General features: G+C 65.9%; 1 protein-coding gene across 2 annotated transcripts; it reads left to right on the forward strand.

Annotated features, from left to right (window-relative positions):
- Positions 1–38: 38 nt before the first annotated feature.
- Positions 39–16,592, forward strand: MAG (myelin associated glycoprotein). Of its 2 annotated transcripts, none has more exons than XM_064440148.1 (10): positions 39–92; positions 6,047–6,115; positions 8,193–8,561; positions 9,902–10,198; positions 10,295–10,555; positions 11,658–11,918; positions 12,948–13,250; positions 14,359–14,455; positions 15,147–15,234; positions 15,772–16,592. In XM_064440148.1, the coding sequence occupies exons 1-10, from the start codon at positions 50–52 to the stop codon at positions 15,916–15,918; spliced, it is 1,935 nt and encodes a 644-aa protein (XP_064296218.1). In that variant the 5' UTR covers positions 39–49; the 3' UTR covers positions 15,919–16,592. The 2 variants fall into 2 exon arrangements, with proteins under 2 accessions (XP_064296218.1, XP_064296219.1); XM_064440149.1 differs by lacking the exon at positions 39–92 and adding an exon at positions 1,258–1,307.
- The last annotated feature ends 6,899 nt before the right edge of the window (positions 16,593–23,491 follow it).

Consider the following 23,491-nt stretch of genomic DNA (forward strand, 5'->3'; position numbering starts at 1 on the left):
GAGTTCATTAAGCAGGAGGAAGGGGGGGGGGCGGGGGAAGGGGGGGGGAATGACACGCCCCCCCCCTCCGCGCGCGCGGTGGTTCCGCCCAGGTGAGGCCGCGCCCACTCCGGGCAGGTGCGGGCGCGACCATTGCGGTGGCGCCGGGGGGGGAACGGGGGAAAAAAGAGGGGGGAAAGGGGGTAAAAAGGGGTGCAAATCCCGCTCCCTCCGCTCTAGGGAGGGCTTTGAGCCCCCCCACAGTCCCATAAACCCCCCTCTAGAGCCTGGGGGGGGAGGGGTTGGGGGGGGGCGCACCGTGCTCCACCCCCCTCGCCACGAAGTGCTTCGATCTGCGCCGCGCTTGAGGGCGGGGCCAAAAGCGAGAGGGCGTGGCCCCAGGAGAAGGAGGAGGGGCTTAAGGGCCGGGTTTGGGGGGGGGGGGTAGGGGAGGTGGACCCCAGAGGTCGGGTCCCAGCTGCTCCCAGTGTTTTTGGGGGGACCCAGGTGTCCTGGGGTGACCCCAGCATTTGGGGGGGACCCAGGTATCCGGGGGGGGCACCCAGGTGTCCTGGGGTGACCCCAGCATTTGGGGGGGACCCAGGCACTGGGGGGGCACCCAGGTGTCCTGGGGTGACCCCAGCATTTGGGGGGGACCCAGGCATCGGGGGGGCACCCAGGTGTCCTGGGGTGACCTCAGCATTTGGGGGGGACCCAGGCATCGGGGGGGCACCCAGGTGTCCTGGGGTGACCTCAGCATTTGGGGGGGACCCAGGCATCGGGGGGGCACCCAGGTGTCCTGGGGTGACCCCAGCATTTGGGGGGGACCCAGGCATCGGGGGGGGGGGCACCCAGGTGTCCTGGGGTGACCTCAGCATTTGGGGGGACCCAGGTATCCGGGGGGGGACCCAGGTGTCCTGGGGTGACCCCAGCATTTGGGGGAGACCCAGGCATCGGGGGGGGGGCACCCAGGTGTCCTGGGGTGACCCCAGCATTTGGGGGGGACCCAGGCATCTGTGGGGGGATCCGGGTGTCCTGGGGTGACCCCAGCATTTGGGGGAGACCCAGGCATCTGTGGGGGGATCCGGGTGTCCTGGGGTGACCCCAGCATTTGGGGGGGCCCAGGCATCCGCGCCGAAGGGTGCCACAGGCCCGCGGTGTCTCCCAAGGACCCAGGCGTCCGGGCGGGACCCTGGGGTGGCCCTGCCCCCCACCCCCACCCCCACCCAGTACATATTCCCGGCCGTCCCCCCCCCACACCCTCACTCCCGGCCCCCCACCACCACCCGGACGCCTGGGTCCCTCCTCGGGGCACCCACCCCACAGCGGTACGTGGATAGGGGGGTGTGGGGGGGATGGAATGGGGTGGGGGGTGGGAGTGGGGGTCCCCCCCCACCCCCCTGGATGCCTGGGTCCCTTGTGGGGTGCGTTTGGGGTGGGTCCCCAGATGCCTGGGTCCCCCCAAATGTCCCCAAGGGTCCCCATCGGGTCATGACCCCCCCACACCCCCACCCCACCCCCAGACCCACCCGAACGCCTGGGACCCCTCAGGGGGTGACCAGTAGCCCCCCAGTAGCACAGTGGGGACCCAGGTGTCCGGGTGTCGTCCCCCCCCTTCTCTCTCTCCCCCCGCCCCCCCCCCCGGGGGGGGGAGGGGGTGACATCATTCCATCCTAGGGACAAATGTCCCCTTGTGGCCTTGGTGGCGCCGCCAGGCTCCGAGGGGACCCAGGGGTCCGGGGCCCCTCCCCCACCCCCCACCCACTGCTCCCTGGGGATCCGGGGGTCCGGGACCCCCCACATCCCCCCCCACCCGCTGCCCCCTGGGGATCCGGGGGTCTGGGGCCCCCCACATCCCCACCCACTGCCCCCTGGGGACCCAGGGGTCCGGGACCCCCCACATCCCCCCCCCACCCGCTGCCCCCTGGGGATCCGGGGGTCCGGGACCCCCACATCCCCACCCACTGCCCCCTGGGGACCCAGGGGTCCGGGGCCCCCCACACACCCCCCCACATCCCCACCCCCACCCACTGCCCCCTGGGGACCCAGGGGTCTGGGGCCCCCCACATCCCCACCCCCACCCACTGCCCCCTGGGGATCCGGGGTCCCCCATCCACTGCCCCCTGGGGACCCAGGGGTCCGGGACCCCCCACACCCCCGCCCCACCCACTGCCCCCTGGGGATCCGGGGTCCCCCACCCACCCACTGCCACCTGGGGACCCAGGGGTCCGGGGCCCCCCACATCCCCACCCCCACCCACTGCCCCCTGGGGACCCAGAGGTCATGGGGCCCCCCACACACACCCCCACACCCCCCACACCCATTGCCCCCTGGGGACCCAGGGGTCCGGGGCTCCCCTACATCCCCCCCCACTGCCCCCTGGGCACCCAGGTGTTCAAGGTGGCCCCCACCAAGGGGGCCTGTGTACCCCGCAAATGCCTGGGTGTCCCCCCCCAAGACAACTGGGACCCCCCCAGATGCCTGGATCCCCCCCAAAAGCCTGTGTCCCCCCGGACACCTGGGACCCCTCCCAGACACCAGGGTCCCCCCAAAATCCTGGGCCCCCCCAGATGCCTGGGATACCCCCCCAAATGCTTGTGTCCCCCCCTGAAATCCTGGGTCCCCCCAAATGCACAGGTCCCTCTGGACACCTGGGACCCCTCCCAGACATCAGGGTCCCCCCCGAAATCCTGGGTCCCCCCCCAAATGCTTGTGGCCCCCCCAAATACCTGGGTCCCCCCACAAATGCCTGGGTCCCCTCCCAAACGCCTGGGTCCCCCCCAAATATGTGGGTCCCTCTGGATGCCTGGCTCCCCCCCAAATGCCTGCATCTCCCCCCCAAATGCTTGGGTCGCCCCTAAAAACCTGGGTCATCCCCCCCAAACACTGGGGGCCCCCCAAATGCCTGGGTCCCCCCCGAACGCCTGGGTCCCCCCCAAACGCCTGGGTCCCCCCCAAATGCCTGGGTTCCCCCCCCCCAAATGCTTGCATCTCCCCCCAAATGCTTGGGTTGCCCCCAAATGCCGGGGTCCCCCCCAAACACCTGGGTCCCCCCCAAACACCTGGGACCCCTCCCCAAATTCTTGGGACCCCCCACCCTGGCAGGGTTCAATGGGGCCTGTGTGTACCATGGGGGACCCAGGAGGGGGGGGGGGGCGGAACCCAGGAGTCCTGGGGGGGGACCCCAGGAGTCCGGGGGGGGACCCAGGCGTTCGAGGGGGGACCCAGGCACCCGGGGGTGGGGGTGGGGGACACACACAGAGGGTCCCTTTGTCCCCTCGGGACGTGGGGGTGACACCGGCGCGTCAGGAATTCGTCCGATGGCAGCGTGGGGGGGACCCAGGCGTCTGGGGGGGGGGCCCAGGCGTCCGGGGGGGGGCCCCAGGCGTCCGGGGGGATGGGGGGGATGGGGGGGGGCCGTGCTTGGTGTTGTCACCCGTCCCCCGGCACCGCCTGGGACCGTCAGGCGCTGGGGACAATGGGGACAATGGGGGACAGTGATGGGAGGGGGAGAGGGACAGGGGACAATGGGGACACTGGGGGACAATAGGGGACACTGGGGACAAGGGGGGGGCACTGGGGACACTGGGGACACTGGGCCAATAGGGGGCACTGGGGACAAGGGGGGGCACTGGGGACATTGGGCCAATAGGGGACACTGGGGACAAGGGGGGGGCACTGGGGACACTGGGGACACTGGGCCAAGGGGACAGTGGGGGACACTGGGGGGACACTGGGGGGACAGGGACAATGGGGGACACTGGGGGGACAGGGACAATAGGGGACACTGGGGACAATGGGGGGACACTGGGGACACTGGGGACAAGGGGGGGACAGGGACGATTGGGGACACTGGGCCAATAGGGGACGGTGGGGGACACTGGGGACACTGGGGGGACAGGGACGATTGGGGACACTGGGCCAAGGGGACGCTGGGGACACTGGGCCAATAGGGGACGGTGGGGACACTGGGGACACTGGGGGGACAGGGACGATAGGGGACACTGGGGACAGTGCGGGGCAGGGACACTGGGGACACTGGGGACAAGGGGGGGGCACTGGGGACACTGGGGACAAGGGGGGGGCACTGGGGACAATGGGGGGACAGGGATGATAGGGGACACTGGGGACACTGGGCCAATAGGGGACACTGGGGACAGTGGGGGGACAGGGACAAATGGACACTGGGGACACTGGGGACAAGGGGGGGACAGGGACGATAGGGGACACTGGGCCAAGGGGACACTGGGGACACTGGGCCAATAGGGGACAGTGGGGGACACTGGGGACACTGGGGGGACAGGGACGATAGGGGACACTGGGGACAGTGGGGGGCAGGGACAAGGGGACACTGGGGACAGTGGGGACAAGGGGGGGACAGGGACGATAGGGGACACTGGGGACACTGGGGGGCAGGGACAAGGGGACACTGGGGACAATGGGGGGACACTGGGGACACTGGGGACACTGGGGGGACAGGGACGATAGGGGACACTGGGGACACTGGGAGGGGATGTTGGGGACACTGGGGACACTGGGGGGACACTGGGGACAAGGGGGGGACAGGGACGATAGGGGACACTGGGGACACTGGGGACAATGGGGGGACACTGGGGACACTGGGGACAAGGGGGGGACAGGGATGATAGGGGACACTGGGGACACTGGGGGGCAGGGACAAGGGGACACTGGGGACAATGGGGGGACACTGGGGACACTGGGGACACTGGGGGGACAGGGACGATAGGGGACACTGGGGACAGTGGGGGGCAGGGACAAGGGGACACTGGGGACAAGGGGGGGACACTGGGGACAAGGGGGGGACAGGGACGATAGGGGACACTGGGGACACTGGGGACAATGGGGGGACACTGGGGACACTGGGGACAAGGGGGGGACAGGGATGATAGGGGACACTGGGGACAGTGGGGGGCAGGGACAAGGGGACACTGGGGACACTGGGGACAATGGGGGGACAGGGACGATAGGGGACACTGGGCCAAGGGGACACTGGGGACACTGGGCCAATAGGGGACGGTGGGGGACACTGGGGACACTGGGGGGACAGGGACGATAGGGGACACTGGGGACAGTGGGGGGCGGGGACACTGGGGACACTGGGGACAAGGGGGGGGCACTGGGGACAATGGGGGGATGGGGCAAGGGGACAGTGGGGGACACTGGGGGGACAGGGACGATGGGGGACACTGGGGACACTGGGCCAATAGGGGACACTGGGGACAGTGGGGGGACAGGGACAAATGGACACTGGGGACACTGGGGAGAAGGGGGGGACAGGGACGATAGGGGACACTGGGCCAAGGGGACACTGGGGACACTGGGCCAATAGGGGACAGTGGGGGGACAGGGATGAGGGGGGCACTGGGGGCACTGAGGAGTGGGGGGACACTGGGGACAGTGGGGACACTGGGGACAGCAGGGGACAATGGGGGACACTGGGGACCATGGGGACAATGGGGATAAGAGGGGGACAGGGACCAGGGGGACACTGGGGGACACTGGGAGAGGACACTGGGGACACTGGAGACATGGGGGACACTGGGGGCGGGGGGGACACTGTCAGGGGGACACTGGGAGGGGATGTTGGGGACACTGGGGGACACGGGGAGGGGGACACTGGGAGGGGATGTTGGGGACACTGGGGGACACTGGGCCAATAGGGGACACTGGGAGGGGATGTTGGGGACACTGGGGGACACTGGGCCAATAGGGGACACTGGGAGGGGATGTTGGGGACACTGGGGGACACGGGGAGGGGGACACTGGGAGGGGATGTTGGGGACACTGGGGGACACTGGGAGGGGGACACTGGGAGGGTATGTTGGGGACACTGGGGGACACTGGGAGGGGACACTGGGAGGGGATGTTGGGCACACTGGGGGACACGGGGAGGGGGCACTGGGAGGGGATGTTGGGGACACTGGGGGACACTGGGAGGGGATGTTTGGAGGGGATGTTGGGGACACTGGGGGACACTGGGGGATACTGGGAGGGGATACTGGGGACACTGGGAGGGTACACTGGGGTCACCCTCTGTGTCCCCCAGCCCCTGCCATGAGGCCGGTGGCCGCCGCCCTCCCCACCGCCCTGCTGCTGCTGCTGCCCCTACCCCCAGGTACTGGGAGCACTGGGAGGGGCTGGGGGGGGCTGGGAGGGGGCTGGGAGGAGACTGGGGGGGGGCTGGGAGGGGGCTGGGGGGGACTGGGAGGGACTGGGAGGGGCTGGGAGGGACTGGGGGGGACTGAGGGAGACTGGGAGGGGGCTGGGGGGAGACTGGGAGGGGCCTGGAAGCACTGGGAGGGACTGGGAGGATTTGGAGGGGACTGGGGGAGACTGGGGGAAGTGGGAGGACCCCATTATTACGGAGCCAGGACCCCGTTATCAGCCCCAGGGGGTGCCCAGAACCCCGTTACCAGGCCCAATAGACCCTCAGCGCCCCGTTATGAGACCCCAGGGACGCTCAGCGCCCCGTTATGAGACCCCAGGGACGCTCAGCGCCCCGTTATGAGACCCCAGGGATCCTCAGCGCCCCGTTATGAGACCCCCGGGACGCTCAGCGCCCCGTTATGAGACCCCAGGGACGCTCAGCGCCCCGTTATGAGACCCCAGGGATCCTCAGCGCCCCGTTATGAGACCCCCGGGACGCTCAGCGCCCCGTTATGAGACCCCAGGGACACTCAGCGCCCCGTTATGAGACCCCAGGGATCCTCAGCGCCCCGTTATGAGACCCCAGGGACGCTCAGCGCCCCGTTATGAGACCCCAGGGACACTCAGCGCCCCGTTATGAGACCCCAGGGACGCTCAGCGCCCCGTTATGAGACCCCAGGGATCCTCAGCGCCCCGTTATGAGACCCCAGGGATGCTCAGCGCCCCGTTATGAGACCCCAGGGACGCTCAGCGCCCCGTTATGAGACCCCAGGGATCCTCAGCGCCCCGTTATGAGACCCCAGGGATCCTCAGCGCCCCGTTATGAGACCCCAGGGACACTCAGCGCCCCGTTATGAGACCCCAGGGACGCTCAGCGCCCCGTTATGAGACCCCAGGGACGCTCAGCGCCCCGTTATGAGACCCCAGGGATGCTCAGCGCCCCGTTATGAGACCCCAGGGACGCTCAGCGCCCCGTTATGAGACCCCCAGGATGCTCAGCACCCCGTTATGAGACCCCAGGGATCCTCAGCGCCCCATTATGAGACCCCAGGGACACTCAGCGCCCCGTTATGAGACCCCAGGGATGCTCAGCACCCCGTTATGAGACCCCAGGGATGCTCAGCGCCCCATTATGAGACCCCAGGGATCCTCAGCGCCCCGTTATGAGACCCCAGGGACACTCAGCGCCCCGTTATGAGACCCCAGGGACGCTCAGCGCCCCGCTATGAGACCCCAGGGATGCTCAGCACCCCCATTATGAGACCCCAGGGATGCTCAGCGCCCCGTTATGAGACCCCAGGGATGCTCAGCACCCCCATTATGAGACCCCAGGGAGACTCAGCGCCCCGTTATGAGACCCCAGGGATCCTCAGCGCCCTGTTATGAGACCCCAGGGATACTCAGCGCCCTGTTATGAGACCCCAGGGATGCTCAGCGCCCCGTTATGAGACCCCAGGGACACTCAGCGCCCCGTTATGAGACCCCAGGGACACTCAGCGCCCCGTTATGAGACCCCAGGGACGCTCAGCGCCCCGTTATGAGACCCCAGGGATGCTCAGCGCCCCGTTATGAGACCCCAGGGACGCTCAGCGCCCTGTTATGAGACCCCAGGGATGCTCAGCGCCCCGTTATGAGACCCCAGGGATGCTCAGCGCCCCATTATGAGACCCCCAGGATGCTCAGCGCCCCGTTATGAGACCCCAGGGATGCTCAGCGCCCCGTTATGAGACCCCAGGGAGACTCAGCGCCCCGTTATGAGACCCCAGGGATCCTCAGCGCCCCGTTATGAGACCCCAGGGAGACTCAGAGCCCTGTTATGAGACCCCAGGGATACTCAGCGCCCCATTATGAGACCCCAGGGAGACTCAGCGCCCCATTATGAGACCCCAGGGATGCTCAGCGCCCCCATTATGAGACCCCAGGGATCCTCAGCGCCCCGTTATGAGACCCCAGGGATGCTCAGCGCCCCTGTTGTCACCCCGGTCGGGGGGCTGTCCTGTCTGACAGGCTCTGTGTCCCCCCACCCCGTCCCCCCACCCCCCCAGGGACGTCGGGGGGCCCCTGGGCCGCCTGGATGCCCCCGGCGGTGGCCGGGCTCTCGGGGACCTGCGTGGCCGTCCCGTGTCGTTTCGGCTACCCGGAAGAATTGCGTCCGGCCACCGTTCACGGCTTGTGGTATTTCGGGAGCCCCTACCCCAAAAATTATCCCCCCGTGGTGGCTCGGTCGAGGGCAGGAGCCGTCCACGAGAGCTTCACGGGGCGAGCCAGGCTGGTGGGAGACCCCGGCGTCCGGGACTGTTCCCTCCTCTTAGGACCCCTCAGCCCCGAATTAGCCGGGAAATATTATTTTCGGGGTGATTTAGGGGGTTATAATCAGTACAGCTTCTCCGAACATACGACGTTGGAGGTGTTGGGTGAGTTCGGAGGGGGCTCAGACCCCATTTGAGGGGGGTGGGATGCCTGGGTTCCCTCGGGGGAGGGGGCTCAGACCCCATTTGAGGGGGGTGGGATGCCTGGGTTCCCTTGGGGGAGGGGGCTCAGACACCTGGGACCCCATTTGAGGGGGGTGGGATGCCTGGGTTCCCTTGGGGGAGGGGGCTCAGACACCTGGGACCCCATTTGAGGGGGGTGGGATGCCTGGGTTCCCTGGGGGGAGGGGGCTCAGACCCCATTTGAGGGGGGTGGGATGCCTGGGTTCCCTTGGGGGAGGGGGCTCAGACCCCATTTGAGGGGGGTGGGATGCCTGGGTTCCCTCGGGGGAGGGGGCTCAGACCCCATTTGAGGGGGGTGGGATGCCTGGGTTCCCTCGGGGGAGGGGGCTCAGACCCCGTTTGAGGGGGGTGGGATGCCTGGGTTCCCTTGGGGGAGGGGGCTCAGACACCTGGGACCCCATTTGAGGGGGGTGGGATGCCTGGGTTCCCTTGGGGGAGGGGGCTCAGACCCTGTTTGAGGGGGGTGGGATGCCTGGGTTCCCTGGGCGGAGGGGGCTCAGATGCCTGGGACCCCAGACCCAATAGGGGGGGGGTCGCAATCCTGGACCCCTGGGACCCCAGACCCAATATGGGGGGTCCCAATCCTGATCCTCTGGGTCCCCAGACCCAATAGTGGGGGTCCCAATCCTGATCCTCTGGGACCCCAGACCCAATACGGGGGGTCCTAGTCCTGAACCACTGGGTCCCCAGACCCTATAGGGGTTTCCCAGTCCAAGACCCCTGAGACCCCACACCCAATACGAAGTGGGGGGTCCCAATCCTGATCCTCTGGGACCCCAGACCCAATAGTGGGGGTCCCAATCCTGATCCTCTCGGTCCCCAGACCCAATATGGGGGGGTCCCAATCCTGATCCTCTGGGACTCCAGACCCGATAGTGGGGGTCCCAATCCTGATCCTCTGGGACCCCAGACCCAATAGTGGGGGTCCCAATCCTGATCCTCTGGGACCCCAGACCCAATAGTGGGGGTCCCAATCCTGATCCTCTGGGACCCCAGACCCAATAGTGGGGGGGTCCCAATCCTGATCCTCTGGGTCCCCAGACCCAATAGTGGGGGTCCCAATCCTGATCCTCTGGGACCCCAGACCCAATACGGGGGGTCCCAATCCTGATCCTCTGGGACCCCAGACCCAATATGGGGGGGTCCCAATCCTGAACCACTGGGACCCCAGACCCAATACGGGGGGTCCCAATCCTGATCCTCTGGGACCCCAGACCCAATACGGGGGGTCCCAATCCCGGACCTCCTCTCCCTTCTCCCAGAGGAACCAGTACTGGAGGTTCCCCCCGAGCTGGTGGCAGGAGAAGAGGTAGAAATCCGATGCCGCGTCCCCGATAACTGCCCCCAGCTCCAACCCCGGGTGCGTTGGGAAGGGACCGCGGAGCTTCCGGAAGCTTCCGAGCGGGAATTACGGGAGGACGCGGCCGGCGCCGGCACCGTTTTAGCCCTGCTACGGTTTCGGCCCCGCCGAGAAGACGGCGGCCGCCGCTTGGCGTGTCGGGTCGCCTTCGCCAACAGCACCTTGGCTTTCGAGGCCGCCGTCGCCCTCGATGTTCAGTGTAAGTTGGATGTGGTGGTGGTGGGGGGTCTGGGTGCTTTGGGGACCCCCAGATCCCCCCCACCCACTTTAACCCCCGTCTCCCCCCCACCCCCAGACGAGCCACGGGTGCTGGAGGTCTCAGGTCCGGGCGAAGCGGTGGAAGGGACCCAGGTGGACCTGGGGTGCGAAGCCGAGGGGCGGCCGCCCCCGTTACTCTCCTGGTTTCGGGGGGTCACGGTGTTACGGGAAGAACCGGTTTCAACCAGTCTCCGCTTGGTTTTGCCCCGGGTGGAGCCGGATGACGCCGGTACCTACAGCTGCGTGGCCGAGAACCGGCACGGCCGCCACAACCGGAGCCTCCAGCTTCACGTGGCCTGTGAGGACCCGCGGGGGGACGGCGGGCGGGCACCGGGTTCCCCTTCTTGGGGGCGCTCCTGGGTCCCTTTTTTGGGGGACCCCTTCTTAGGGGCATTACTGGGTCCCCTTTTTTGGGGGGACCCCTTCTTCGGGGCACTCCTGGGTCCCTTTTTGGGGGGACCCCTTCTTAGAGGAACTCCTGGGTACCCTTTTTTGGGGGGACCCCTTCTTGGGGGTACTCCTAGGTCCCCTTTTGGGGGGACCCCTTCTTAGAGGAACTCCTGGGTACCCTTTTTTGGGGGGACCCCTTCTTGGGGGTACTCCTAGGTCCCCTTTTGGGGGGACCCCTTCTTAGAGGCACTCCTGGGTACCCTTTTTTTGGGGGGACCCCTTCTTAGGGGCACACCTAGGTCCCTTTTTGGGGGGACCCCTTATTAGAGGCACACCTGGGTACCCTTTTGTGGGGGACCCCTTCTGGGGGGAACTCCTGGGTCCCCATTTTGGGGGGACCCCTCCTTGGGGGCACTCCTGGGTGTCCTTTATGGGGGGACCCCTTCTTGGGGCATGCCTGGGTCCCTTTTTGGGGGACCCCTTCTTAGAGGAACTCCTGGGTACCCTTTTTTTGGGGGGACCCCTTCTTAGGGGCATTACTGGGTCTCCTTTTTGGGGGGACCCCTTACCCCTTCTTAGGGGCACACCTAGGTCCCTTTTTGGGGGACCCCTTCTTAGAGGAACTCCTGGGTCCCCTTTTTTTGGGGGACCCCTTCTGGGGGAACTCCTGGGTCCCCATTTTGTGGGAACCCCTTCTTAGGGGTGCTCCTGGGTACCCTTTTTGGGGGGACCCCTTCTTGGGGGCACTCCTGGGTGTCCTTTTTTGGGGTACACCTGGGTGCCCTCTGAGGGGGGGGCCACTCCTGGGTCTATTCTGGGCTCATTCCTGGGTCCCCTGGGAGGGTCCCTACTGGGTCCTGCCAACCCCCCTGTGCCCCTCCCAAACCCCCCTATGCCCCCCCAAACCCCCCTATGCCCCCCCCAAACCCCCCTATGCCCCTCCCAAACCCCCCGTGCCCCCCCAAACCCCCAGCCCCCCCCTCACCCCCTTTCCCCCCCCCCTTTTCCAGACGCCCCGCGTTCACCCGTCCTCAACGGCTCGCTCTGGGTGGTGGCGGGGGACCCGGTGACGGTGACGTGCGGTGCCGCCAGTCACCCCGCGCCCATCGTGACGGTGACACGGGGACGCCGGGTGGTGGCCGCCGCCGTCTACGAACCCCAGGTGACCATGACCTTGGCAGCCGCCAGACCGGAGGATGCCGGCGAATACCTGTGCCGCGCCGAGAACCAGCACGGGGAGAGCAGCCTCCCCTTCAACCTCACCGTCGAGTGTGAGTTTTGGGGGGGGTGGGGGCCGGGGAGGGTTATTGGGGGTCCCTATGTTGTTATTGGGGTGTCTAAGGGGGTATTGGGGCAGTATTGGGGGGATTAATGGGGTTATTGGGGTCCCTAGGTTGTTATTGGGGTGTCTAAGGGGGTATTGGGGCAGTATTGGGGGGATTAATGGGGTTATTGGGGTCCCTAGGTTGTTATTGGGGTGTCTAAGGGGTATTTGGGGTGTCTAAGGGGGGTATTGGGGCAGTATTGGGGGATCAATGGGGTTATTGGGGTGTCTAAGGGGGTATTTGGGGTGTCTAAGGGGGGTATTGGGGCAGTATTGGGGGATCAATGGGGTTATTGGGGTGTCTAAGGGGGTATTTGGGGTGTCTAAGGGGGGTATTGGGGCAGTATTGGGGGATCAATGGGGTTATTGGGGTGTCTAAGGGGGTATTTGGGGTGTCTAAGGGGGGTATTGGGGCAGTATTGGGGGATCAATGGGGTTATTGGGGTGTCTAAGGGGGTATTTGGGGTGTCTAAGGGGGGTATTGGGGGATCAATGGGGTTATTGGGGTCCTTAAGGTGTTATTGGGGTGTCTAAGGGGGGTATTTTGGGGTGTCTAAGGGGGGTATTGGGGGATCAATGGGGTTATTGGGGTCCTTAAGGTGTTATTGGGGTGTCTAAGGGGGGTATTTTGGGGTGTCTAAGGGGGGTATTGGGGGATCAATGGGGTTATTGGGGTCCCTAAGGTGTTATTGGGGTGTCTAAGGGGGGTATTTTGGGGTGTCTAAGGGGGGTATTGGGGGATCAATGGGGTTATTGGGGTCCCTAAGGTGTTATTGGGGTGTCTAAGGGGGGTATTTTGGGGTGTCTAAGGGGGGTGTTGGGGGGACATTGGGGTGTCTGAGGGGGTTATTGTGGGTCTTGGATGTGCTTTTGGTGTCCCAGGTGTGTTATGGGGGGGTCCCCCTAACTCCTGGGTCCCCTGGTGACTTGTTGGGGTGTCCCCACCCCCCCCCCCGCCCCCACCCCTCCCCCACAGTCCCCCCCATCCTTCTCCCCGATTCCCGCTGCACCCCGGGGGGGGATGGGGCACGTTGCGTCTGTTCGGCCTCCGCCATCCCCGAACCGGCCGTGACCTTTGACCTACCGTCCCGTAACGTCACCGTCACCGAGGGTCACCGCGATTACACCGTCACCACGCCGGGGCAGGGGACGGGGGGGGTCGTCACCGTCACCGGGATCCTCACGCTTCGGGGGACCCTCGACCCCCGATTGGCCGTGCTTTGCTCCGCCCACAACCCCCACGGCAGCGTCAGGCAACAACTGCGCTTCCATCATCCCGGTAAGTCACCCGGAACGTCACCGTCACTCGTCACCGTCACCCGGTGTCACCCCCTGGGGGGACAGTTAGGGGTGTGGGAATTATTGCTGGCATTTTCCCACACCCCCATTGACCCCGGCGGGGGAGGAATCACCCCAAATCCCATCGGGAACCACCTGTCACCTTGTCACCCATCTGGGTGTCACCGTCACTTGTCACCGTCACCCAGTGACACCCCCTGGGGGGACAGTTGGGGGGTGTGGGAATTAATGCCGGCATTTTCCCACACCCCTATTCACACCTTGGGGGGAGGAATCACCCCAAATCCCATCGGGAACCGCCTGTCACCTTGTCACCCATCTGGGTGTCACCGTCACTTGTCACCGTCACCCAGTGACACCCCCTGGGGGGGACAGTTGGGGGGTGTGGGAATTATTGCTGGCATTTTCCCACGCCCCCATTGACCCACACACACGCATGGGGGGTGGGGGAAGTCACCCCAAATCCCATCGAGAACCACCTGTCACCTTGTCACCCATCCGGGTGTCACCCAGTGTCACACACCCCCCCCCCCCAGTGACTTTTTTTTGGGGGGAAGGGGGCGTGGGAAATTCCTGCTGGCCATTCCCACGCCTCATTCAGCCCCCCGGGGAGGGGTTATAATCCCCCACACCCATTTCCCCCCTCGGGATTATTTGCCCCCCTGGATGATATTTGCCCCCCCCAGGGGGTATTTCTCCCCCACAAGGTGATATTTGCCCCCCCCGAATTTATTTGCCCCCCCAAAACTCCCCCCAACCCCTATTTTGGGGGGGGTGGTTTGTGAGAAATCCCTGCCAGCAATTGCCACGCCCAAGATGGGGGGGGGGGAATGAAACTGCCCCCCACTCTTTTATTTGCCCCCCCCCAGGGTATTTCCCCCCCTCCCGGGTGATATTTGCCCCCCCAATCTCCCCCTACAGCCCCTATGGGGGGGCGTGGGAATTTCCCGGGGTGCACTCCCACGGTGGGGGAGGGGTTGTTGCTGCGGTGGGGGAGGGGTTGTTGCCCCTCTGGGGGAGGGGTTATGACCCCCGGGGGGGGGTTGTTGACCCCCCCATGACCCCTCTTTGCTCCTCCCCCCTCGCAGGGGGGCTGGTTTGGGCCAAGGTGGGGCCGGTCGGGGCCGTCGTGGCCTTCGCCATCGTCATCGCCCTCGTCTGCTACCTCAGCCAGAGCCGTCGCAAGTGAGACACGCCCCCGGGCTGGCCCCGCCCACCGGCGGGAGGGGGGCCACGCCCACGGGGGGCCACGCCCACGGGGGGACCCCACCCGTGGGAAGGGAATATGCATTACCCCGCCCCTCCCCTTAGGGATGCCCCTCCCCACCACGCCCCTGGGAGACCACACCCCGTGAGACCACGCCCCCATGAGGCCACGCCCCAACAGTGCCACGCCCATATTGAGACCATGCCTTTTGGCGAGGCCCAAAAGGGGCAACACCACCCCCCCACCCCACCCCCGGTCGCATCTCAGGACAGGCCATGCCCCTTGATGAGGCCACGCCCATCTGGGAAGACCCCGCCCTCTATGGGGACCACCCCGGTGGGAGACCACGCCCCTTCGGTGGCCACGCCCCCACAGATGCCCCAAGAGGTCAAACCCCTTGGGCGAGGCCACATCCCTGGGGAGGCCACACCCAATGGGGAGGCCACGCCCTCCCGAGGAGACCACGCCCTTCTAGACCACACCTCTTTGTGTGCCACGCCCCTCAGTGATACCACGCCCACCCCCCGGGGATTGGCCACGCCCCCTCACGGTGGGTTGGGTCGGGGGGAAACGGAGGCACGGCCAGGGGAGGGGCGGGGGAAGGGAGTGGGTGGGGCCAGGATGGGGTCAGAGGTCAGGGCGTGACCCCTGACCCCCGACCCCACCTAGGAAGGCGACGGGAAGCCCCGAGGTGACCCCGGTGCCGCCCCCACCCGGGCAGGGGGGGGACCCCGACCCTGAGCTCCGCCCACTGCAGGTATGGGGGGGGCGTGGGGGGGGACATTGGGGGGGGCACGGGGGATATTGGGGGGTCATGGGGGTCGCGGAGGGATTTGGGGGGTACATGGGGGGACATTGGGGGGACTTGGGGGATATTGGGGGGACTTGGGGGTCACAGAGGGATTTGGGGGGGGTCATGGGGGCATTGAGGGACTTTGGGGGGCATTGGGGGACAGGGGGAAATTGGGGGGACATTGGGGGAACACGGGGGTCATGGCGGGATTTGGGGGGTCATGGGGGGACATTTGGGGGGCGCTGGGGGACAGGGGGATATTGGGGGACATGGGGGGGTCACGGAGGGACTTTGGGGGGTCATGGGGGGACATTTGGGGGGCACTGGGGGACAGGGGGATATTGGGGGACATGGGGAGGACATGGGGGGGTCACAGAGGGACTTTGGGGGATCATGGGGGGACATTTGGGGGGGGCGTTGGGGGGACATGGGCGGATGTGGGGGTCCCAGAGGGGTGTTGGGGTTCCCCGGGGGGTGACGGTGCCCTGCCGGTGTCCCCAGGCCCGCTGGCTGCGGGGGGCCGTGGGCCGGTGGGCGCTGGGGGTGGGGGAGGGGCCGGCAGCCCCCCCGGAACCGGCCCCTCCCCCCAAACCGGCCCGGGGCCCCCCCGAAGAACCCCCCGAATACGCCGAGATCCGTGTCAAGTGACCCCGCCCTCCTCCTCCCTGGACACGCCCTCCGATGCCCCGGACACGCCCACCCCCTCCTGGTTCCGCCCACCCCCCTCCTGGACACGCCCCCTCGATGGGACCCGCCCTCCCTGGCTTGTTGAGGCTTCAGGCTCCACCCACTGGGCTCTGGACACGCCCATCGGGTGTAAAGCCACACCCACCCGGAGATTTGACACGCCCCCATCTGCTGGCCACGCCCACTGTGGGATCCGCCCAGTGAGGGACCTGCCACGCCCGCTGCTCCACCCACATAGACGCGCCCCACCAGTTGCTCCGCCTGGTGACAAGAGGCTCCGCCCATTGTGGCTGGCTCCACCCACTGCTGCTTAGGCTCCACCTACTGCTGCCTAGCTCCACCCACCACGCCCTAGGCTCCACCCACCTCAGCCTAGGCACCTCCCACTGAGGTCTAGGCTCCACCCACCACACCCTGGGCTCCGCCCACCACCCCCTAGGCACCACCCCAGCCATTGGGCATGGACAGGAAGCCCCGCCCTTGGCCCCACCCCTCCCGGCGGGCCCCGCCCCCATAATTATTTATTGCCCCTCCCAGGGGCCGCCCTTCATTAACCACCTTAACGAGCCCCCTCCCCCCACCGTGACCTTTGACCCCAGCGACACCCCCCCCACCCCCCCAATAAACCGGACGTGCCCGAAGCCACGCCCACCTGCTATAGGGGCCGGGGGGGAGGGGCATCGATAGGACACCAGGGCTATAGGAGGGTGGGGGAGGTGCTCTATAGGGACCCCTGGGTACTATAAGGGGGGGCTTGGTGGGACACCCCCCCCCCCAAAGTGCTATAGGAGCCCCCTTGCACCCTATAGGCCTCCTCTGGGACACTACAGACCTCCCCCAGGTGCTATAGGAGACCCCTTGCACCCTATAGGCCTCCTCTGGGACACTATAGGCCTCCCCCAGGTGCTATAGGAACCCCCTTGCACCCTATAGGGCCCCTCTGGGACACTATAGGCCTCCCCCAGGTGCTATAGGAGCCCCCTTGCACCCTACAGGCCTCCTCTGGGACACTATAGGCCTCCCCCAGGTGCTATAGGAGACCCCTTGCACCCTATAGGCCTCCTCTGGGACACTATAGGCCTCCCCCAGGTGCTATAGGAACCCCCTTGCACCCTATAGGGCCCCTCTGGGACACTATAGGCCTCCCCCAGGTGCTATAGGAGCCCCCTTGCACCCTATAGGGCCCCTCTGGGACACTATAGACCTCCCCCAGGTGCTATAGGAACCCCCTTGCACCCTATAGGGCCCCTCTGGGACACTATAGACCTCCCCCAGGTGCTATAGGAACCCCCTTGCACCCTATAGGCCTCCCCCAGGTGCTATAGGAGACCCCTTGCACCCTATAGGGCCCCTCTGGGACACTATAGGCCTCCCCCAGGTGCTATAGGAGCCCCCTTGCACCCTACAGGACTCCCCCAGGTGCTATAGGAGACCCCTTGCACCCTATAGGGCCCCTCTGGGACACTATAGGCCTCCCCCAGGTGCTATAGGAGACCCCTTGCACCCTATAGGGCTCCTCTGGGACACTATAGACCTCCCCCAGGTGCTATAGGAGCCCCCTTGCACCCTATAGGGCCCCTCTGGGACACTATAGGCCTCCCCCAGGTGCTATAGGAGACCCCTTGCACCCTACAGGACTCCCCCAGGTGCTATAGGAGACCCCTTGCACCCTATAGGGCCCCTCTGGGACACTATAGACCTCCCCCAGGTGCTATAGGAGACCCCTTGCACCCTATAGGGCCCCTCTGGGACACTATAGACCTCCCCCAGGTGCTATAGGAACCCCCTTGCACCCTACAGGACTCCCCCAGGTGCTATAGGAGACCCCTTGCACCCTATAGGGCCCCTCTGGGACACTATAGGCCTCCCCCAGGTGCTATAGGAGACCCCTTGCACCCTACAGGGCTCCCCCAGGTGCTATAGGAGACCCCTTGCACCCTATAGGGCCCCTCTGGGACACTATAGGCCTCCCCCAGGTGCTATAGGAGACCCCTTGCACCCTACAGGCCTCCCCCAGGTGCTATAGGAGACCCCTTGCACCCTATAGGGCTCCTCTGGGACACTATAGGCCTCCCCCAGGTGCTATAGGAGACCCCTTGCACCCTATAGGGCCCCTCTGGGACACTATAGACCTCCCCCAGGTGCTATAGGAGACCCCTTGCACCCTATAGGGCCCCTCTGGGACACTATAGACCTCCCCCAGGTGCTATAGGAGCCCCCTTGCACCCTATAGGGCCCCTCTGGGACACTATAGGCCTCCCCCAGGTGCTATAGGAGCCCCCTTGCACCCTATAGGGCTCCTCTGGGGCACTATAGCCCCCATCCAGGTGCTATAGGAGCCCCAGGACCCTATAGAGCTCCTCCAGGTCACCACAGGCAATATAGGGCCCCACCGGCTGCTATAGGGGCACCCACAACCATCACCAGGCCACCCTTGGATGCTATAGGGGCTCCATAGGGCACTATTGGGCTCCTTAGGTGCCATAGGAGACCTGTCACAGGCACTATAGGCCCCCCTGGACCCTACAGGTGCTATAGGAGACCCCTGGGATGTTATAGGTCTCCTCTGTGTCCTATAGGAGCCTTAAAAGCACTATAAGTCCCCCTGAGATGCTCTAGGTGTCCCCCCCCCAAGTGCTATAGGAGCCCCCTGGGACCCTATAGGGCCCTCCCTTGCTCTAGGAGCCCCCACAGGCAATATAGGTCCCCCTCGGGTGCTATAGGGCCTCCCTCGGCTGTTATAAGGGCTGCCTTGGATGCTATAGGGCTCCTCTGGGTGTTATAGGGGTCCCTGGAATCCTATATGCCCCCCCCAGTCCCTATAGGCCCACCCTGGATCACTATAAGGACACTTCTGTGTGCTATAGGGTCCCCTTGGCTGGCTATAGGGCTCCTCCACAGGCTATAGGGGCTACCTGGGTCACTGTAGGTGTCTTTGGGTAGTATAGCCCCCCCCCCCCCGGTCACTATAGGGCCCCCCTGCACCCTATAGGCCCCCCAGGTGCTATAGAAGCCTCCCTGGGACCCTATAGGGGCTCCTCTGGGTGCCATAGAGCCCCCCTGGGTTACTATAGGGACTCTTCCAGGTGCTACAGGGGCTCTGTGGGCCACTATAGGGGCCCCGGGTTGCTATAGGGGCTCTTCTGGGTGATATAGGGGCTTCCTGAGACCCTATAGGGACCCCCTGGGATGCTATAGCCCTGCCCCCAGGATCTATAGGGCCCCCCTTGTTTGCTATAGGGACTCTTCTGGGTGCTACAAGGTTTGCCTGAGTCACTATAGGGCTCTTCTGGGTACTATATGGTCCCTATAAGTTGCTATAGGGCTCCTCCAGGAGCCATAGGGCCCTCCTGGGTCACTATATGCCCTCCCAGCACCCTATAGGTGCTCTTCCAAGTGCTATAGGGTCCCCCAGGGTCGCTATACGAGCTCTTCTGGGTGCTACAGGTGCTTTGTGGCTCACTATAAGGTCCCCCGCATTGCTATAGGGGCTCTTCTGGGTGCTATAATATCCCCCCAAGGCCCCATAGCCCCCCCCCCCCAGGTGCTATAGCCTCCCTCCCAATCGATATAGGGCTCTTCTGGGTGCTATAGGGGACCCAGGAACCCCATAGGGTGCCCTCCTGGTTGCTATAGGGGCTCCTCCAGGTCCTATGGGGCTCTTCTGGCTGCCATAGGGGCTCCACAGGTCACTATAAGGGCTCTTCTGGGTGCTATAGGGGACCCAGGAACCCCATAGGGTGCCCTCCTGGTTGCTATAGGGGCTCCTCCAGGTCCTATAGGGCTCTTCTGGGTGCTATAGGGTCCTCCGGATCACTACAGTGCCCCCGCCCAGGTCCTATAGCATCCCCCCTGGTCCCTATGGAGGCTCTTCCAGGTTCTATAGGGGCTCTTCCGGGTGCTATAGGGGCTCCCTGGCACACTATAGTCCCCCCTGTCCCCCACCCAGGTTGCCATAGGGGTTCAACACCCCACCCCCCACTTGCCATAGGGGCTCTCACGGGTCCTATAGAGCCCCACCCCGCCCCTATAGGGCTCTTCCGGGTGCTATAGGGGCTCCCTGGCACCCTATAGACCCCCCTGGGTCCCTATAGGCGTTCAACACCCCACCCCACACTTGCCATAGGGGCTCTTCCGGGTCCTATAGAGCCCCACCCCGCCCCTATAGGGCTCTTCCCGGTGCTATAGGGGCTCCCTGGCACCCTATAGACACCCCTGGGTCCCTATAGGGGTTCAACACCCCACCCCACACTTGCCATAGGGGCTCTCACGGGTCCTATAGAGCCCCACCCCGCCCCTATCGGGCTCTTCCGGGTGCTATAGGGGCTCCCTGGCACCCTATAGACACCCCTGGGTCCCTATAGGGGTTCTACACCCCACCCCCCACTTGCCATAGGGGCTCTCACGGGTCCTATAGAGCCCCACCCCGCCCCCATAGGGCTCTTCCGGGTGCTATAGGGGCTCCCTGGCACACTATAGACCCCCCTGGGTCGCTATAGGGGTTCAACACCCCACCCCCCACTTGCCATAGGGGCTCTTTGGGGTCCTATAGAGCCCCACCCCGCCCCTATAGGGCTCGTCCGGGTGCCATAGGGGCTCTCACGGGTCCTACAGAGCCCCACCCCGCCCCCATAGGGCTCTTCCGGGTGCTATAGGGGCTCCCTGGCACCCTATAGACCCCCCTGGGTCCCTATAGGGGTTCAACAACCCACCCCCCACTTGCCATAGGGGCTCTCACGGGTCCTATAGAGCCCCACCCCGCCCCTATCGGGCTCTTCCGGGTGCTATAGGGGCTCCCTGGCACCCTATAGACCCCCCTGGGTCCCTATAGGGGTTCAACACCCCACCCCGCACTTGCCATAGGGGCTCTTCCGGGTGCTATAGAGCCCCACCCCGCCCCTATAGGGCTCTTCCGGGTGCTATAGGGGCTCCCTGGCACCCTATAGACCCCCCTGGGTCGCTACAGGGGTTCAACACCCCACCCCCCACTTGCCATAGGGGCTCTCACGGGTCCTATAGAGCCCCACCCCGCCCCTATCGGGCTCTTCCGGGTGCTATAGGGGCTCCCTGGCACCCTATAGACCCCCCTGGGTCCCTATAGGCGTTCAACACCCCACCCCCCACTTGCCATAGGGGCTCTTCCGGGTCCTATAGAGCCCCACCCCGCCCCTATAGGGCTCTTCCCGGTGCTATAGGGGCTCCCTGGCACCCTATAGACCCCCCTGGGTCCCTATAGGGGTTCAACACCCCACCCCACACTTGCCATAGGGGCTCTCACGGGTCCTATAGAGCCCCACCCCGCCCCTATCGGGCTCTTCCGGGTGCTATAGGGGCTCCCTGGCACCCTATAGACACCCCTGGGTCCCTATAGGGGTTCTACACCCCACCCCCCACTTGCCATAGGGGCTCTCACGGGTCCTATAGAACCCCACCCCGCCCCCATAGGGCTCTTCCGGGTGCTATAGGGGCTCCCTGGCACCCTATAGACCCCCCTGGGTCGCTATAGGGGTTCAACACCCCACCCCCCACTTGCCATAGGGGCTCTTTGGGGTCCTATAGAGCCCCACCCCGCCCCTATAGGGCTCGTCCGGGTGCCATAGGGGCTCTCACGGGTCCTACAGAGCCCCACCCCGCCCCCATAGGGCTCTTCCGGGTGCTATAGGGGCTCCCTGGCACCCTATAGACCCCCCTGGGTCCCTATAGGGGTTCAACAACCCACCCCCCACTTGCCATAGGGGCTCTCACGGGTCCTACAGAGCCCCACCCCGCCCCTATAGGGCTCTTCCCGGTGCTATAGGGGCTCCCTGGCACCCTATAGACCCCCCTGGGTCCCTATAGGGGTTCTACACCCCATCCCCCACTTGCCATAGGGGCTCTCACGGGTCCTATAGAGCCCCACCCCGCCCCTATAGGGCTCTTCCGGGTGCTATAGGCGCTCCCTGGCACACTATAGACCCCCCTGGGTGGCTATAGGGGTTCTACACCCCACCCCACACTTGCCATAGGGGCTCTTCCGGGTGCTATAGAGCCCCACCCCGCCCCTATCGGGCTCTTCCGGGTGCTATAGGGGCTCCCTGGCACCCTATAGACCCCCCTGGGTCCCTATAGGGGTTCAACACCCCACCCCACACTTGCCATAGGGGCTCTCACGGGTCCTATAGAGCCCCACCCCGCCCCCATAGGGCTCTTGCCGGTGCTATAGGGGCTCCCTGGCACACTATAGACCCCCCTGGGTCGCTATAGGGGTTCAACACCCCACCCCCCACTTGCCATAGGGGCTCTTTGGGGTCCTATAGAGCCCCACCCCGCCCCTATAGGGCTCTTCCGGGTGCCATAGGGGCTCTCACGGGTCCTACAGAGCCCCACCCCGCCCCCATAGGGCTCTTCCGGGTGCTATAGGGGCTCCCTGGCACCCTATAGACCCCCCTGGGTCCCTATAGGGGTTCAACAACCCACCCCCCACTTGCCATAGGGGCTCTCACGGGTCCTACAGAGCCCCACCCCGCCCCTATAGGGCTCTTCCGGGTGCTATAGGGGCTCCCTGGCACCCTATAGACCCCCCTGGGTCCCTATAGGGGTTCTACACCCCACCCCCCACTTGCCATAGGGCTCTCACGGGTCCTATAGAGCCCCACCCCGCCCCTATAGGGCTCTTCCGGGTGCTATAGGGGCTCCCTGGCACCCTATAGACCCCCCTGGGTGGCTATAGGGGTTCAACACCCCACCCCCCACTTGCCATAGGGGCTCTTTGGGGTCCTACAGAGCCCCACCCCGCCCCTATAGGGCTCTTCCGGGTGCTATAGGGGCTCCCTGGCACCCTATAGACCCCCCTGGGTCGCTATAGGCGTTCAACACCCCACCCCCCACCCCGCCCCTATAGGGCTCTTCCGGGTGCTATAGGCTCCTCCTCCCCTATAGACCCCCCACCCGGGACCCCTATAGGTCACCCCGGCGCCCTCCAACCCCCCCTCCCCCTCCCCCCCTTCCCCCCCGGGGGTGGGCGTGGCCAATCCCCCCTCCCCCCACCCTCCCGCGCGCCTGCGCCCCCGAGGCCCCTCCCCCTTCCGCCGTCGCTCTTCCCCCCTCCCCCCCCCTTTTTAACCTCCCTCCTCCTCCTCCTCCTCCCTCCCCTCCCCCCGCCCCTCCCCCCCTCCCCCCCCTTCCCCCCCCTCCCCCCCCCGCCAGCGCCGCTGCCGCAACGTCCGTGTCGCCGCCGCCGCCGGAGCCGGGAGCGGAGCCGGGAGGTCGCGGGGGGGGAGGGGAGAGGCCGGCACCGGGGGGGGAGGGGCGGGGAGGGGACGACCGGAGGGGGGGGGAGGGGAGGGGAGACCCCCCCTCCCCGAGCGCGCCGAGTGAAAGGCGAGGGAGACGAGGAGGAGGAGGAGGAGGAGGAGGAGGGAGGGGAGGAAGGGGAAGGGGAAGGGGGAGGGGGAGGGGGAGGGGGAGGGGGAGGAGGGGGAGGGGAAGAGGGCGCGCGCACCCGGTTTCCCCCCCCCCACGCGCGCACGTGACGCGGGTGTTTGGCCCCGTGATC

This window comes from Phalacrocorax carbo, unplaced genomic scaffold, assembly GCF_963921805.1.
Source record: "Phalacrocorax carbo unplaced genomic scaffold, bPhaCar2.1 SCAFFOLD_289, whole genome shotgun sequence".
Taxonomy (NCBI): Eukaryota; Metazoa; Chordata; class Aves; order Suliformes; family Phalacrocoracidae; genus Phalacrocorax; species Phalacrocorax carbo.

Coding starts and splice junctions, on each gene's coding strand:
- MAG (XM_064440148.1), top strand. CDS start 50: ATGACACGCCCCCCCCCTCCGCGCGCGCGGTGGTTCCGCCCAG. Junction 93..6,046: donor CGCGCGGTGGTTCCGCCCAG/GTGAGGCCGCGC, acceptor TGTGTCCCCCAG/CCCCTGCCATGAGGCCGGTG. Junction 13,251..14,358: donor ACTGCGCTTCCATCATCCCG/GTAAGTCACCCG, acceptor CCCCCCTCGCAG/GGGGGCTGGTTTGGGCCAAG.